Source organism: Dermochelys coriacea, chromosome 8 (genome assembly GCF_009764565.3).
Source record: "Dermochelys coriacea isolate rDerCor1 chromosome 8, rDerCor1.pri.v4, whole genome shotgun sequence".
NCBI classification, from domain to species: domain Eukaryota; kingdom Metazoa; phylum Chordata; order Testudines; family Dermochelyidae; genus Dermochelys; species Dermochelys coriacea.
Window position 1 is genome coordinate 104,704,056 of NC_050075.1, and position 17,266 is coordinate 104,721,321.

At 41.3% G+C, this 17,266-nt stretch overlaps 1 protein-coding gene across 5 annotated transcripts in view; it reads right to left on the reverse strand.

Annotated features, from left to right (window-relative positions):
* MAST2 (microtubule associated serine/threonine kinase 2) overlaps positions 1-17,266 on the reverse strand; it is a 401,769-nt gene that overhangs the window by 65,257 nt on the left and 319,246 nt on the right. For all 5 annotated transcript variants that reach the window (XM_043491345.1, XM_038412329.2, XM_043491346.1 and 2 more), the window contains one exon: positions 12,410-12,564. In XM_043491345.1, coding sequence (XP_043347280.1) covers positions 12,410-12,564 — 155 coding nt within the window. The remainder of the gene's footprint in view (positions 1-12,409; positions 12,565-17,266) is intronic.

Sequence of the window (17,266 nt, forward strand, 5' to 3'; positions counted from 1 at the left end):
CTACAGTTAATCAGTCAAAGCATAATATTTCCTTTGAAATTCTTCCTGAAAACAATATGCCTATTAATATGAATGCCGAATATCTTAGAGAAATTCTATTTCAAATGATGAAATATACACTGATTGAGATATATATAAATGTATGAACTGTAATACGGTGAAGTTTAATTACATTTAAATGTAAAGAGCTACTAACACCATAGAGAGAGCTTTTAAAAATATAAAGAGAATTTAGGAGCAAGTTAAAACAAACATAAGAAAGTGCTTTTTCACACAACACACACTCAATCTGTGCAACTCGTTACCAGGAGATGTTGTAAAGCCCAAAAATATAACTGGGTGCAAAAAAGAATTAGATAAGTTCATGAAGGATGGGGCCATCAATGGCTATTAGCCAAGATGGTCAGGGACGCAACCCCATACTCTGGGTGTCCCTAAATTTCTGACTGCCAGAAGCTGGGACTAGACAACAGGGAATGATCACCCTAAATTCTCTCTGAAGCATCTGGTATGGCAACTGTTGGAAGACAGGATACTGGGCTAGATGAACCAATGGTTTGACCCAGTATGGTCGTTCTTATGTTCTTAAATTCCTCTACATGTCTCATTTTCTATATTAATTCTTCCATCTCATTACAAAACATGTTTGAGTCAAAATATGACATTTATTTCTTACCACCTCATCTATACCTGAATCTGTTCCCCACTTGAAATCATCATCCTTTCTTCATGATTTCAGTGGGGCATAAGCCACAGGAATAGGGTTGAGTCTTTGGCTGTGATCCTAAAAACACATGCTTACCTTCACTGCTACAAGTAGCACATTAAAATCCAATTAAGCAAATGTGTTGATTCCCAGGTTCAAGATCTAAGAGTTTGCAGGATCAGGGCCATAAGAAACAAAAATCCTATATTTTTTCCCCAAGATGCCTTTAATAATATAAAAAGAGGGACAGAAATATAGAAAAAACATGCTGTGTAGACAAAAATGTCACTGAATATTATTCAATGTTTTCCTTGAGAGCCCCTTGGTGATGTTCTTGACAATTCTGAAATACACAGTGAGTCCCCATCTTCCTTCTGCAAAAGTTTTCTATTTTACCAGAAAAGAAAACTCCTCCCCTCAACCCCTCTTAATTTTCACTTTCTTGTGCACTAGTAGCTTCCCTGCCACACACACCTCCACCCCTTCCCCCCTGTCCTCCAGCCCAGTTGCTGATGAATATCCTCTCTCTCTATCCAGAATGACAGAGCACACAAAAGACAGTGATAAACTCTGATCAACTTCCAAATTTCCACAGAAAACAAGTCCTCCCAATATAACATGTCAAATTAAATGTCTAATTCACTATGGAAAGATTGTCATGTAATATATTGCACTATAGCATTTTATGTTGAGCTTTAGTCTGGGAAACTACAGAAGTAATTATGTAGATAACTGACTAACCAAAGGCTATCAGGCATACGAAACAGGTTATTTTATAACACCTTTGAGACAGATTACCAGGCAAAAAGAAAAATCAGAACCATTCAGCTAACTGAATCCAGCGTGGGGGAATTATAAAGGAATTTTAATATCGTGAATAAAGTTAGTTCTGATATTTTTATTGACATGGCATCTATTTGAGATGCAGCAGTTTTAGTCAAATATACTGTATAATATAATTTCACATTCAATATTAGAAAGTCAAGCTTCACAAGGTAATGCACTATTTTCTTTCAAAGTGGGGATAAACTTTGTGTGCATGCATAACATTTTAATATAGAAGGGTAGAGGTTCTTCTCTCTGTGTTCTGTAAGGGTCAATGGGGGGTGATTTGTTTATTGTCCAAGTTCTCCATTTCAGCAGAGCAGACATTAAGAGAATAATATCTGTCCCCTTAAGCTCACTAGCAGAATGAAAAACTACCTCAGTTTTACTTCCCCCTTTGTGAAATTACATTCCAACAGACCTTAAGTGGCACATCTCGCCAACACAGGTGTCTGGATTTCTGCCTGTCAAAATACATATTCGTGAATCTGTATAAATTGAAAAATGGCAAATATGCTGCTATTCCAGGGGGTGACACTTCTATTAATAAATGAAACCTTAGAAACCGGTGGTGCAGAAGGGACTAAATGAAAGCGAAATATTTCCTAATACGTCATTTTTCTCTCAATTTGACAGCTGCATTTATTAGAAAAATGCAGAGGAGTTCAAACCTATGATCTTTTCTGTCTCACCCCTTTCAGAGAGAGAAGATCTAATGAGGATGTATGCATAACATCACCTTTCTAAACTCAGTCTGCTCAGGAAACAATTAAAAACATATGCCTTAATCTTTTGTCACTGATAATAAAAAGAATTTTAACAGGAACAAAGAGAATGTTATAAATCCACAGAGACATATGTGCATAAAATAAAAATCCTTGAGGCCTCATCCTGTTTCCTGTGAAGTCAATAATCAAATAACATTTCAATAGGAGCAGGATCGGTCCCCTAGATTGTGAATTTTACCAACATACAAGATTATATGAAAGAACATTATCTAGAGAATTCACATACCACTTACATGTTCAAACTCACAGAAAGCAAGAAGTGCAGTGTTAAAGAGACACAACAGAGACACCAGATACAAGTGCCTAGAAGACACAGTAGCATTTGATAGATCTATTGTGTATAGCTTTTGGAAGCCATGTTATATTTCAAACTTAACACTACATCTCTCTCTGTTTCTGTGCCTTTGTTGTGGATGATCAAATACACACACTGCAAAAAACAAAAATAGGGCAGAGAAGGAAGACAGAATACTAAGCTAAGACCATGACTAGGTAACGTTTTAGAGGATGTGGGAGTATATTGCAAGGAAAAAAGTACAGAAAATTAAATGTGAAATTTAAGATTTACTCGTGAATATTTGTTCAAGAATCGCTTGCTGCATAATCACAACCATGCAGCTGGTAAATTCTATTCCAGTTTGAATGGACAATTGCTGTGATACCACCAAGTAAGGAAATTCTGAGGCAAAGCGGTATACCTGGAGTGCCCCAGTACAAGTTAGAATAAAAACCAACTTTTCTAGATTACAGCTATTTCACAACAATACTTTTGCTGCCAAAGTTCTGGGAACAAACTGAACAGCTGGCCCGAATCTGTGCATGCAGAGTGTTTTTTGCAGAATGCTTTGCAAGCCCATTTCTGAGTTTGCCATAAGCATATTATTTATATGAAATCTGGCATGTTACTTTTTTTTGTTTATTGTATTTATTTTACATAAGCCCATATTATTTTTAGTCCATGGATGAAAATTATTTGCAGCTGGTTTTAGATTGTGGAATACAATTCAGACTAATGTTTTGTTGCCCTGCTATTTGTTTCTTATGAACATGCAATATGATTTAATATATTACTTCTAACAAGTCAAGATTGTTAGCAGAGAAAATAATTGATTCTAACACAAAATTTCTGGGGAAACAAGAATTAATTAGTTTTCTCCAAGAGATTTGTACTAGGACAGAAACCGGACCTCTTTAATATATTAGAATTATTTGAGCATGTTAACAAAATTTTGGACAAAGGGGAACCAGTCGTCAAAAATTTATCTGAACTTTCAAAAAGCCCTTGACAAGTCACAAGTGACTTATGAAAACTAAGTAGTCACAGGGGGAGAGGTAAAGGTTAAATTAGACAGAAAGCAGAGTAAGAATAAGTGGTCAATTTTCAACACGGCAAAACTTTAACAATGGTGTGGCCCTAGGATCAGTGATTCTTAATATATTTATTAATCATCTAGAAATGGGGATCAATAGTGAGGTGGAAAAGTTTACGGATTAGATAGTTATTTAGGCTAGTCGAGACTGGAGAGGACTGAAAAACTTTAGAGTGATCTAAATAAACAAGGTGAATGGCCAGCAGGATGGCAGATAAATATTGACAAATACAAGGTAATGTCCATTGGATGGAATCATTTGAACTACTAAAACTAAAACTACTAAATTAACTGTAACAACTCAGGAAAAAGACTTGGGGTTTGTGGTCAGATCAAAGAAAATCTCTGCTCAATATGCAGCACACCAGTCCAGAAAGGAAACAAAATGTTAGGATACATAAAGAACAGGATGAAAAAAATACTAAAAATAAAATAAATCAATTGAACATCGTCTTCTGGAGAAGTGTGTTCAGTTTTGGTCAACTTATCTCAGAAAGGATATAGCAGAAATAGAAATTGCTTAGACAAAAGCAATACAAAATTATTAAATGTATGGAAAGTCTTCCCATGCTAAGAAAGATTGAAAGATTCAAATTGCTTTGCTTAGACAGAAGGCATGCTAGAGGTAAAATAATGAATGGTATGAAGGGCAAATAGGAACACCCAATTTTACCTTTTCTCATAATAGGAGATCCAGGGGATGGTCAGTGAAATTGAAAGGCAACACATTTTAAGAAATTGTTTAAATGTTCCCTTTTTATCAAATACAATGCATGATTAACCTATGGAACTCACTGCCATGAAATATCACCAAGGCCAAGAATTTAAAAGGGTTCAGAAAAGTTTAGCTCTATCTATCTCTATATATAAACTTCCAAAGTTACTTTCAATATGATAAAACAATACTTTCATAAGGGATATAAGCCCTCATGCTTCAGGACTTAGTGACGGTGGGGATAAGAAGAAATTTTCCCTATAGGATGGCTATTCAATAACTGTTGGCTGTAGGGTTTCTTGTACATTCTTCTGAAACTTGTAGTACTGCTCTCTATCAGAAGTCTTGATCCTACAAGGTGATTAGTCAATGAGACCACTCACATGCTTAAAATTGAGCACGTGCTTAAGTTCTTTTCTGGGTCAGGTTAGAGAACTCAGAACTCTGCAGGACTGAATTTTGAGACGAAGTACTGTACTAGGTGAACCACTAGTCTGGTCTGGTCGGCAATTTCTATGTTCCCTTCCAATAATCGGAGTGCATGAATAAGAAAAATAAAGGGTTACTTATTGGTAACTGCTGTTCTTTGAGAGTTACCTCTGTGCATTCTCTCTTCAGGGTCTAGCAACGAACTATGGAACTCCATAAAAAAGCCATGTCTGCTGCAGGGTGCAGGAGTACTCTCATGCTAGGATGTTATTAGATCTATTTACATAAGGGATTGCTTCCACCCGACCACCTCAATTCCTCCTTAGCCTGCAGAGTCCTGGAACAGAAAGAACTCTTAAGGCAGAGGGGAAGGCGGGTGAGTAGCATGAATAATTAACTTCTCTTTCTTCTTCCTACATGGGGCACAGGACTCATTTTTACATTTAAGGAGTACAAGGAGGATTCTCTTGTGAGCACAGTGTCGGGCGTGGGGGGAAAGGTGAGGGACATACACTGTGATAGAAGAATATCTGAGACCACTTATGGCACCAAGCTGGGATGAGAGTTCATGACAATTGTGTCTTTATGGACCACTGCACAGTGTGTAGAGGAATCAAGGCTCTGAGCTCACTAACTCTCCTAGCACAAGCAATGGCAGTTACAAATTCCACTTTGATACACAGTTGTTCTAAGGAAGTTTGAGACAGGAGACAAGGGGTGGGCACTGATCAACATTGTTAAGACAAGGTTCATGTCCCAGGCTGGGGAAGGTGCTCTGATAGTAGGAAATGCATTAGTTGCTCCCCTAGGAAACTTGGAAACTAGGGTGTGAGAATACAAGCTTGTCTAACAAAACTGTGACAGACAGACATAACTGCTATAAGAACCTTCAGGGAAGCAGTCAGTAAGACTTGTGAGTTTAAATGCAAGAGATACTCTAAACCTGTAGGGGGGACTTCTGCTAGTGATTGGGTTAACACTTTATTATTTGCCCAACATGAAAATGTGACCATTTTAGTTTGTTCTTCTTCAAGGCAGAGTTCTTTCTGGAAAGAAAAGGTATGTTTGGATCCTCTGCGAGCAGACTCTGTCCATAGCAGTCAACAGACAATCAGCCCTGCAGTCAGATAAAGTGTTTCTGGGATTGACTGAAGAATCCTCTCTTGCCGCGGAGAGAAGCAGCCTGGACACAGAGGAAGAAAAGCTGGTGCTTCTCTGTGAACCTGGAGGTCTGTATACCAATACTGCCAAGGCCTCATTGGCACCATCAGTGTGATATTGGTTCTGTCTTCTCTGATCGCTTTCTTAGGACTCTAGGGAGCAAGGGAAAATAAGGGAAGGCATAGAGATGACTGCTCCAATCCAGCAGGAATGCATCTGATAAAGATTGCTTATTTCTGTGAGCCCTGCTGCAGTACAGGTGACATCTCATATTCTGACTGGATGTGAATAGGTCAATTTGTGGTTGAGCTCAGTTTGTGCAACTGTGAGGCTATCACTGAACAGTTTAGAAACCATTTGTGCTGATCATAAGACTTCCTGCATCTGCCTGTATGTTCTTTTCTCCTGCTAGGTGGTCAACTAGTGGGTGAATTTGAGGATCAATAAACCAGAGCAACAGTTTCCTTGCCTCCGTGGACAGGGTCTGGGAGTATGCACCTTGCTATTTGCTGAAATAAGACATGGCCTATGCCTGTTGTCTGTGAGCACCTGTACAATGCCATGTGGAATGAACGGGCAAAAGGTCTCTAGATCCCATCTTACAGCCCTGAGTTCCAGAACACTGATGTGGAACTTGGACTCCAGCTGTTCCAGTGGCCACACGCATAGAGGTCCTGGCAATGAGTACCACAACCCAGAGTGGAGGTGTTGGAGGTAACTGTAACAATAGGAAATGTAGGACTGAACACCACACTTTGGGGTACATTGTCTGCAATCTCCTACCAGTGAAGTTTCTGAAGCATCTGCATGTCCTTTTCAGACTGTGTACAGTGGGTGTGTGAGATGAGATGCTACCCAATGTTGCCGCATTCACACACAAGGAAAAGATGCAACAAAGGCTGAAGAGGACACTAGTTCTAGAGATCTTAGGAAGAACCGTGTTTAAAGAATCTCTCTTCTGGGAGAAAAGCTCTGATTTGATGGAGTCTAGGACTGCTCAGATAAAGGTGATCTTTTGTGTGGGTTATAGAGAGGACTTCTCAGGTGATCAGCAACCTCAGGGACTGCAGAAGATCACACTGCAGAGAAGAGATCCTGTTGAGAGCTGGCTCTTAGGTGCCAGTTGTCTAGGTAAATCATCCTTAGATAGGGATGGGATAATGTCCTCTAGTATTAGCATCCTGAACTTTCAAGTCTTTATACATTTATTGAGGTTTCTGAAGGCCAGGATGGGTTTCAAACGATGTACATTCTTTTAGCACTACAAAATACCCGGAGTAAAATTTCTCCCCTGGGCATTGTAGAGGACTCTCCTCTGTAGCCCCTTTTGTAGAAGGAAGGTTATTTTCCCCCCATACAAGTTCTCATAAGAGAGATTTCCAAAAGGGAGGAGGCCTGATGTGAAACTGGGTCGAGTAACCATGTCTGATGGTGTCAAGTACGCAGCAATCTGCAGTAATCTTGCACCACGTATCTCAGAAGGATGAGAAATGAGGTTTGAATTGCAGAGGCAGGTGTGTGTGGCTCTTGACTATCCCATCAGAAAAATGGCCACAGGCTGAGACAACATATAGCAAGGGATTGCGCCTCTACACTGTGGTCTTTTTGCAGGAGCAGTCTCTGAAGAAGCAGGAGATTGGTGGTATCTCCGGGATTGAATGTTCTGCTGCTACACACACTGGGACTGTAAATCTCTTGGGTTTAATTCTTTCAAGAGTCTCGTCCATTTAATCATGAAAAAGACCTGAACCCTTAAAAGGGAGGTCCTCTATCGGTTTCTAGGAATCTGGAGCAAGGCCTGATGATCTCAGCTATGAATAGCTCCTCAGAGCTACGCCAGTTGCCACCACTCTACCAGTAAAGTCTGAGGTGCCAAAGTGCCCTTAGCACATCTGGATAATGTTCTATCTTCAGTGACCAAACTCTGCTATTTCCCTTTGTTCTTCCAACAAGGAGTCCAGTATCGGGTTAATGGAGTCCTATAATAAATAGTTGTATCTGGATATGACAGCTTGGTAATTTGCCACTCAGAAACTCAAAGAGGCAGAAGAATAGACTTTTCTTCCAACAGCATACAGTCTATGACTATCTCTATCCAAAGAGGCAGACAAGGATGTCCTGTTATTAGATAATTCCTGGGCTGCAGAGAGCAGCATAGAATTAGCTAAGGGACATTGTAACAAAAATCCATGTCCCTCTGAGGGCACAGAATCCATATGACTAGCTCTTTTTGATAATGGTGGAGAGGACAAAGGGGAAAGCCAAATGTACTTTACTGGACTGAATAGCCCTGGAAGAACAGGGAATGCCACTTTGTCTTTTGTCTGCCATTCCATGATGTCAAAAAGGGGATCAGATGTGTCTGGTGCTGAAACCCCATTTATGTGACTAAAGGGTATTATTACCCCTTCTCTCCATCAGCTCCTGACACTGTTTCTGTTCATCAGAAGGGGAGATGAATTTGATTGTGAGGGGATGTACCCGTTGGCATAGTCGAAAATGGGTGACTGCTCCATTTCCTCTACACAAGTCTCCTCTGTCACCACCCACATACCACTCTTCTTGCAGAAGCAATGGTGCTGGTGGCAGTTGCATCTGTGCTGACTGAAACATGGGTGCCTTTGAAGATGCTGGAGATGAGACTGGTATCAGGAAAGCTCACATCTCCAAAGGGGTACCTCTGGTGCCAGGAGAAGCACTGATGTCAAAATTATTGCCGGTGTCGAAGGTGGTGCCATGCTGGTTTTGGTGGCATCAAGCAAAGCCTTCACTGACTCCTGAATTCAGGGCCACCTTAACAGCAGAAGGGGTCCCTGAATAAGGTCTTTCCAGGCAGATGAAGCTTTTGGTGGAGTAAGTTGACTAGGTTCTCTGGAGCAAGTCAGTGGTCTGTTTCCAGGGAATCCTGTGCTGCTCGAGATGTTTTGGCTCAATACCAGTGATGAATATTGCTGCACAGAGTCAAGAAGCACAAGCACAGCCAAAAGCTTTCAGGGAGGTGTCCCAGTCAAGAGAGGGGAACTGGACGATGTTGGATGAAGGTGCACTGGTAAGGTATCTAGCCTCAAGTTGAGGAGAGGTGCATGTAAAGGGAGCATTGAGGTTGGTAAATTGTCTCCAACGATGGCATGCATTGTTGGGAGGAGAAGGGGAATGATGCCTCCTCTTCTTTTTCTTCTTAGACTCCCGCTGCAAATCAGAAAGCTTTCTCTTCCCTGGAACAGGATCACAAGGAGATCAGGAAGTTTGTCTCTCACTCATGGTATCAACTGTCTGCACTGAGGGGGTTTTTGATGCCAATGTAAACCACGGAGGTGGAGCAGTCTGTTTTCATGGAGTCTGTGGGTGCACTGTGGGAAGTTCAGTTCCAAAAGATATTTGTCTGAGGGAGACTGATTTCAGGCCAAAATGAGGTGACAGAATGCATCTGAGTTCTCTTTATAGAAGACCTCAGCACAGAAACAGGTCTTGAAACTACCAAAGGAGTGTTAGGATGGTCTAGATGAATGCTGACGGAAGCCAAGTGCGATCTTGTCTGTCCTTCCACATCCAAGGAGTGACTGCATGGCAAACAGTGTGCTGAGACACTACATGAGCCACTTGCAGGCAAACGTGTGTGTTTGAGCAGGATGCTCAGTTTCTGAACCCCTTACAATGTTTGAAACCGGATATAGCCTGGGGGATAATCCAAGACAAGTGGCCCCAACTATCTAACCTTAACTAACAATAAAATGACGACAGGATAATCAGGTCATGGACACAAGACAGTTCCATTTAGCTCTTTCTGATGGCAGTAAAGGAACTGAACTGGTGGGAGGGTGCATTGCCTTATGGATGGAGCTATTGACACCATCCTAGTGAGAGAGCATTCCTGCACCACACTGTGGATCCAGCATTTTTACACAGTTTCACAGCTTGACATTAGAAGCATTAGCTTCCAAAAGTGGAAATGTATAGAAGCAACTCTCAGAGAAGAACAACACAGCACTGGGAAACCTGAACATGTTAGTTCTTCCATTCATATCAATGAAGCTTAAATTTTACCCTTAAAACATAATTAAAAATTAGTTATCATACACATACTGTAGGTTTTTTTTTCAAATGTTAATGTGTCAGTCATATTAAAATAAACTTTTTTATATTAATTAAGACAGTGTGTCTGACAAATTGTGTGAATCAGCTTTTTTCTAAAGGTGATCCTATAAGGCCTCTGGGCCCATTAAAAGCCTCTTAAGATAAGAAGTTTGAAGTGAGTTTCTGGTTAAAGTTTGACAAACTTCAACAGCTTTTTTGTTTTCTAATCAAGAAGTAAAAACTGGACATTATAACATCTCACCAAAAGAGCTAGCTTTGAGGAGCAACTGTGTGGGCTCTGCCAGAAGCAAACAAGTCAATAAGGACCAAACAGAATGTAAGCGGAAGCATAATCATCATGAATATGCCAATCTTGCACCCTCCCCCCCCCCTTTTTTTTTTTTGGTAAGGAGCTATCCTTTATCAAGTATCTCCTTTTATCCCCCCCCCCCCCCCAATGTTGCTATCTAGGGCACCCAATTTGAAGGGATCTTGCTCTGAGATGACAAGGCCTAGAATAGACTGCTGTTTGATAGGCAGGAGAGATCACTGAGGAGCGATGCACAGCATTCCCTCCACATGGCTCCTAGCCTTCGCCAGCCAAGGGATGAGTCATCAGGCCCAGGAATCTAAAATTTTTTAAATGTAGCTGTTATTGTAAATTTTGGTATCCTAACTGAACTGATAACTCTCATATTGAGAGTTACTGAAGAAAACAGACATTGTATTTCAATGGGTCTTACAGTTCATGGAACACTACAACATTAATATAATCCTGCCACTGTTTAAACCTTAAGACTCATAAATGTGATAGAGCACACTTCCCTGATTCTTTGATTCGTGAAGTTACGTTCCCAATGTGTTAATAAACCATTTTAACAGCCGAACACAAATTTAGGGCCTTCTTTTCCATTTTTACAACAGTCTTACATTTGCAATGATGTTTCACGCATCATTATCCCAGCAGTAATAAGTCTATGTTAGAAAGGAACGTTTTGTAAATGTATTTTTGCTACCTACAGAAGCTTTCCTATCTATAATGAATGAAATACTACAAGTACATTAATTAGCAACAGCCAGTATTAAGGAAGGCAGCATTAAGAATTATATGAGGCTACACTAGTTGGAAAGATTTGAACAATTTAGTATGAATCATGTAAGTAGTCTCTCATTACATGGCGATTTATAGAGGACAATGGCTAAACGTGTAACTACTTACTTCACTTACGTGCTCCTCTAGATTGCTACGTAATTACACTTAGTTGAGCCAAACAATTACCATGTAACCTGCACCATGGTTTAGAACATACAGTAATCAACTTAACCCTGCAATAACGTAATATTTACAATGTATTTAAATGGTCAACAGTTATTGGCCCAGAGTCACCTCAAGCCTACTCTGATTTCTGCAAACGTAAGGTCCAGCACAGATCCCTGGCTGAGGGCACTGATTCAGTGTCTCCATCTGGCAGAGCTCCTATGGATCCTATGTGATAATTAAAGCTGTGCCTCCATCCTCTGGTGAGAATCACAAAGGGACACAGCAGCAGAAAAATGTCCTTCTGCGAGTGCTTTTTGTGGCACAGAGGGCCCTGCTGTGTAATTTACACATCTCTGTGCTAGCTTTAATGAATCCAGCCCAACACATAAATGCATGGCAGTTACTTAATACTTCTGCCCTGACACTAAAGTGTGTTGGAGTTCAGTAAGGAAATGGTCAAATTCGAACTGCCCCTGATTTTTTGCATCTAAGTGTCATCTGCACTAGGAAACAGCCCTATTGCTGACTACTATTTTTAAGCAAGGTTCCCTCAACCAATAGCAAAAATGGCTTTAACCGCTTATCTACACAGTTCCCAGCACTGTTAGAGAAGTGTTCTTTCAGACTTTCTGAAATGGTACTAAATGTGTTTTATTTCATCAACACTAACAGTTTTCACATCCATTCAAGTTGACTTGGTGCTGACATCCTTTTCCAACAATGCAACAGTTTCCTACAGTCAAGGGAGCAAAATTCAGTAATAGGAGAAACACTTGGGAACAAAATTCACACAAGTAGTAGTGAAATTGGCAAATTTAATGTGACACACTTGTGGATTATTGTCTTAGAGTATAATGGTTCAAATAGACAAACAAAACACTTTAAGTCCTGAATGTCAAATCTCAAGAAAATAATTGTATCCATTTTTGAGTGTGTGTGGCTGAAGTGGTGTTGGTTAAAATAACTATAAAATCAGCAGAAACACTAATTCCATATTACTACTCTTACAATTGAAAACGCGTATCAGAAAGGCAATGCATAACAATGTCTCAGATTCAAGGAGTAGCATGTAAAGCTCACCTGAGACTGCGAGATCGCGGCCGCATGGCTGGAGAATGACGTCCTTCCTCATCAGTGATGTTCTCAGTACTGAAATGCTTTGTCAGGAAATGAAGTTCATCGGCCGTTGGCTGAAAGGGCAGCTGGTGCAGCTTCTCCTGGGATGAGCATGATGACTGAGTACAGAAAAATATAGAAAAGAAATACACTAAACGCATGCATGGGGACAGCTCATGAATGGAACAGGAACGGATTCTGCCATATACCGAATACTCCAACAGAAAAGAAAAGCTGTTCACCAGAACAGGTGCCTCTTTTTATTTTCATGACTAGGTTAGCTTGACACTAAAGGTATATATAACTCTAAAGCTGTTAGATCTGGACAGCTTTTGGGGATGCCTAAGAGATTATAGATTCCCACTACTCCTCGAACCATTCAATCTGATCTTGAAGGTAACTTGCTAGTGGGAGAAATGGAAGGGAGCAGCTTTGGGAAGGACAAAGACGTTCCTAGAATGTTGAACAACTTATCTTTCTCTTCCCTTTATGCTCCCTCATCTCAAGAGTTTTAAAAGTTTTAAAGTTTATTATTGTAATTACTCTGCATTTCATTTCTCCCTAGTTCTACCCATCAGGCTTCTTCTAGTTGATCAGGCAGTAATAAAATCAGGGCAGCTAACTTTGCAGGTGTGTTGTATGCGGTTGTTGTTGCCACTTTGGTCCCAAGATATCAGAGAGACAAGGTAGGTGAGGTAATATCTTTTATTGGACCAACTTCTCTTACCGAGAGTTCTCTTTTGTGCCTCACTGACAGAAGTTGGTCCAATAATAGGTATTACCTCACCCACTTCTCTCTCTTTTGCAGGTATGTGTAATGAATAGGGTTTCCCTTGTTTGGCTGTTACAAAGTGGGGAACAGTTTATTTAGTTTTAAATGATTTGCTATGCTTATGATGTGTGTACAGTGGCTGCATTGATGTCCTGAGTAAGAACTTTTAACTCCTGCATCCAGAGACAATGGGAGTTAAATGGAAATTAACTGGAACATACTTTTGGCAAAAACATGGATGGTGTTTAAAGTTTGGCTAGAATCTTCAGAAAAGATTAAAAACAGAGTTTCTAGAGTTATTTGCTGTTGAAGACATTGATGAGCTTTAGAAAAGAAAGTCATCTAGTGTGGCTTAGAAGTTAAAGCCAAGTGCCGATAATGACGACTCAGGTTAGTCTGAATTAACTGGGAAAAAACAGCACTCTTTCAGTGCTGCTAGTGTACAGTGTTCTTGTTCTTTAAATTGTTTAGACCAGATGCATCCAAACTTACCAGGAACCTAAGAACCGCATGTAAATTGCAGGAAAAAATAAGAAGTGTGCTGCAGCTGCCTACCTCTGATGCAGAGGTTGACCTGTGGAGAATCCTAGTATATTATGCGGTATCCGAGTCTGGCTACCTAGATCAAGGTGGGGGATTGTATGCTGGGACCTATAATCATATATACAACAGGCTACAACTTCATACAAAAAAATCAGTGCAGCTAACATTTATGGGGCAGATTCTCTGTTCTGATCCACTCCCTTTCACACCTCAAGAGGTGCACAGAGAGCAGAAACCACTTGTAAGTTGCCAGGTACGGAGGAAGCCCCATGCAAGACTAGAGCAGGTGGTGCTACCTCCTATGCCTCCTTCCCTACAGCCATTGGTGCAGTGCAGGGAGCATTTCAGAGGGGACGGGAGCAGCTGAAGCATGGTGCACTCCAGCAATCACATAGTCCCTAAGGTGATCAAAGCCAGCTGGCACAAGTTTGAGCAGCTCCCAGTTTTGTTTAATCTGTGCTTGGGCCAGGACTGAGAATCAGGAAGTCTATTAGGCCGTCAAACACTGTCATGCCCACCTTATGCTGAGTAGCAAAGAACCTTCCCCTGTATTATACAAGTTTGTGGGACACATTTGGCCTTCAAGCCCACTTTAGTCACCCTGTTGTATACTGCCTTATGTGTGCAGTACAAGGAGAGAGAGAGTTCTCTGTGCATCTTGAGGTGGAAAGGAATGGAAAAACAGTGATGCTTTCCAAGGGAAGTACGTGCCCATAGATTGGATAATATGATGTTTTATAGGACAGAAAACTAAGAGAGACAATAAACTAGAGAAGTGTAGTAATATCAGGGTTCCTAAGTGGCTTTGATATTACATACGTCTTTGATCCAGAAGAAATTAAAATAGAGTCAGCGTGTAAGAGGAGCTAACATATCTGTCAAACGCTTTGCAGATTTAGTAAATAATAGTGTCACAATCTGTACACCCAGAAAAGAGACATGATGGTTACTGGCATTTCAAGCACTGAAAATTTATGCCTGCCAGCAACACAATCACTCAGGAAACAGAGAAAATTTTAAAATATTCTTCTCATGATGTCTGACTAAAATCCTCCTTCCACTTTGTCTCCTCAAGAGATGTCAGACTATACAGTGCTGGAACTCCAGGGAATATTTAAGGAAATCCTGTGCCAAGTATTAGGAGATGTGCTTTCTTTAGCCAAAGGCTTCTTTAGCTCTCAAAAACCTTCAAGGAATAGATCCATGTACTAACGAAGCATGAACACAGCTGTATTATTGATTTTGATGAAGTCACAGAATTTGATATTAGCAGTAGAGCAATGCAAACATCCCTGTGGTGTCTCAGTTACAGCCAGAGAATTAGCCAGCTTACTGCAAGCAAAAGCTTGCAGCTAATCTTACTGTAGCTTTTAAATTAACTCAGAGCATAGTAAATAAACAGCAAATTAGATATTTAAGGAAATAATTGTACATTAGCCTGTTCAATTAATTTCTCTAGGTTCACGTATCTGAAAGTCTGCACCCATGTCAGTCATGCACAGCGTTCTCAGTGCTTGCACGATGAGAAGCATACTGTCTTCATACAAAAAGAAAAGGAGTACTTGTGGCACCTTAGAGACTAACAAATTTATTAGAGCATAAGCTTTCGTGAGCTACAGCTCACTTCATCAAAATGCATCCGATGAAGTGAGCTGAAGCTCACGAAAGCTTATGCTCTAATAAATTTGTTAGTCTCTAAGGTGCCACAAGTACTCCTTTTCTTTTTGCGAATACAGACTAACACGGCTGCTATTCTGAAACCTGTCTTCATACAGTATCTGAAATTTAAAAAGGCAGCAGGTATTTTGCTGAAAAACGGACTTTGTGGCACCAGAAGTACAGAAGTTGAAAAATGTAGAGTGAGCAAGCGAGCGAGAGATTGAGATGCATCTTTTACTAAGTTCAGTACAGCTAAGTGTCAGTTCAGCTGGCAGAGTTGCTGTCCATTGACCAAGACCATCACAGGTTGACTCTCACTAGAGAAATGGACATACCACATAGTAATTCAGGCCACCAGAATGCAGATTCTTAATTGGTTCCAGGCATTCCAGTATTTCACACACTAATGGTAGGCCCAACAGGGGGCTAACAAACTGTTTTCTCTTGTTTTAAGAGGCAATATAATACAATGGACTGAACACACCAGTCAGGAGCTTGGTATTCCCAGATTCTAGTCTCACCTGCACTACTAACTCACTGTATCCTTTCAAGCCACTTGAATTCTTAGGATATGTCTACACAGCCCAGGGGAGTGAGTTTCCCAGCCCTGGACAACAATTTTGGAGTAGTGGGGCTCAGGTTAATGCTCCAAACATAGCTGTGTAGACAGTGCTTTGAAGTTGTGGTTTGGGTTGGAGCTCAGGCTCTGAAGCTCACCTCCCTCTCGAGGCTTTTGCCCATGTTAAAAGATTCCTCAGGCCTTTCCTTTGAACAGCTCTAGTGCCCCCATGCTTCAGAATCAGGACTTGAAATTTGGCAGTGGGTGGACTTTGCATCAGCAATGTGCTTTTTGCTGGGCCTGTGAAAATCTGCCCCAAATTTAGCAAAGTTATAAACCTTTGAACAATCACACTTCACTCCTGCTCAGCAGAGACCACTTTGATGATAGTTAAATCTCCGAAGATTCGTTCCTCATTGAGTATGCTTGAGCCTCTCACAGCTCCGAGTGCCCTTCCGATCCCGACTCCTACTTGTGACTGGACGCTGTATGCACCATTTTCTCCGAACAACGGAGCATGCTCCAGCCCAGCGTTACAGGGCCAAAGCCAGATTTTCCTAATAATGGCCGGGCTGAGCTGGGATGGGGTTGGGCACTGGAACTAAGAGCAAGGAGCCAGGCCCCACCCTGTTGCCCAGATAGCATGAAGAATGAAGCTGCCAGATTTTGAACGCAGAGGGGAGAAAAGCCAGACAACACAGGAGAAAGAAGTGGAACGGGAAAAGGAATCGTGTGAGACTAGGATTGGAGTGGGGGGATAGGGAGAAACTGGGAGTTGGGGGAGACTGGGAATGAGAATCAAAGAGGGGGAGACTGAAATGAGGAGCTGGGGATGGGATGTGTGAGCGGGGAAATGAGGCTGGATGAGGAGCCCAGAGACTGGAAACTGACGGAGGAGGAGGGAAGAGAAGGATTGGATGAGGAGCCAGGAGGGGACAACTGGGCCTGGATGGTCAAGGAGGCTGGGGACAAACAGTTGGGATGGGATGGGGGAATTGGGATTGGCTAGGCAAGGAGATTGGGCCTGGGTATGGGGAAGGGAAGATACAGAGTGGTTGGGATAGCACACAGTGAGACCGAAGGTAGAGACTAGGACTGGGATTAGAAGCCTAAGGAACAGAGGCTGGGATTTGGTAGGTGAGGAGAATGGGACAAAGAGCCAGGAATGGGAGAGGGACAGGTTGCACGAGACGGGGCAGAAGGGTCTGTCCCTTAAAGCACACTCCCCTCCAGCGCCTGGAATGGAACCCAAGATTCCTGAGCCTCACCAATTACTCTGCAGTCATCA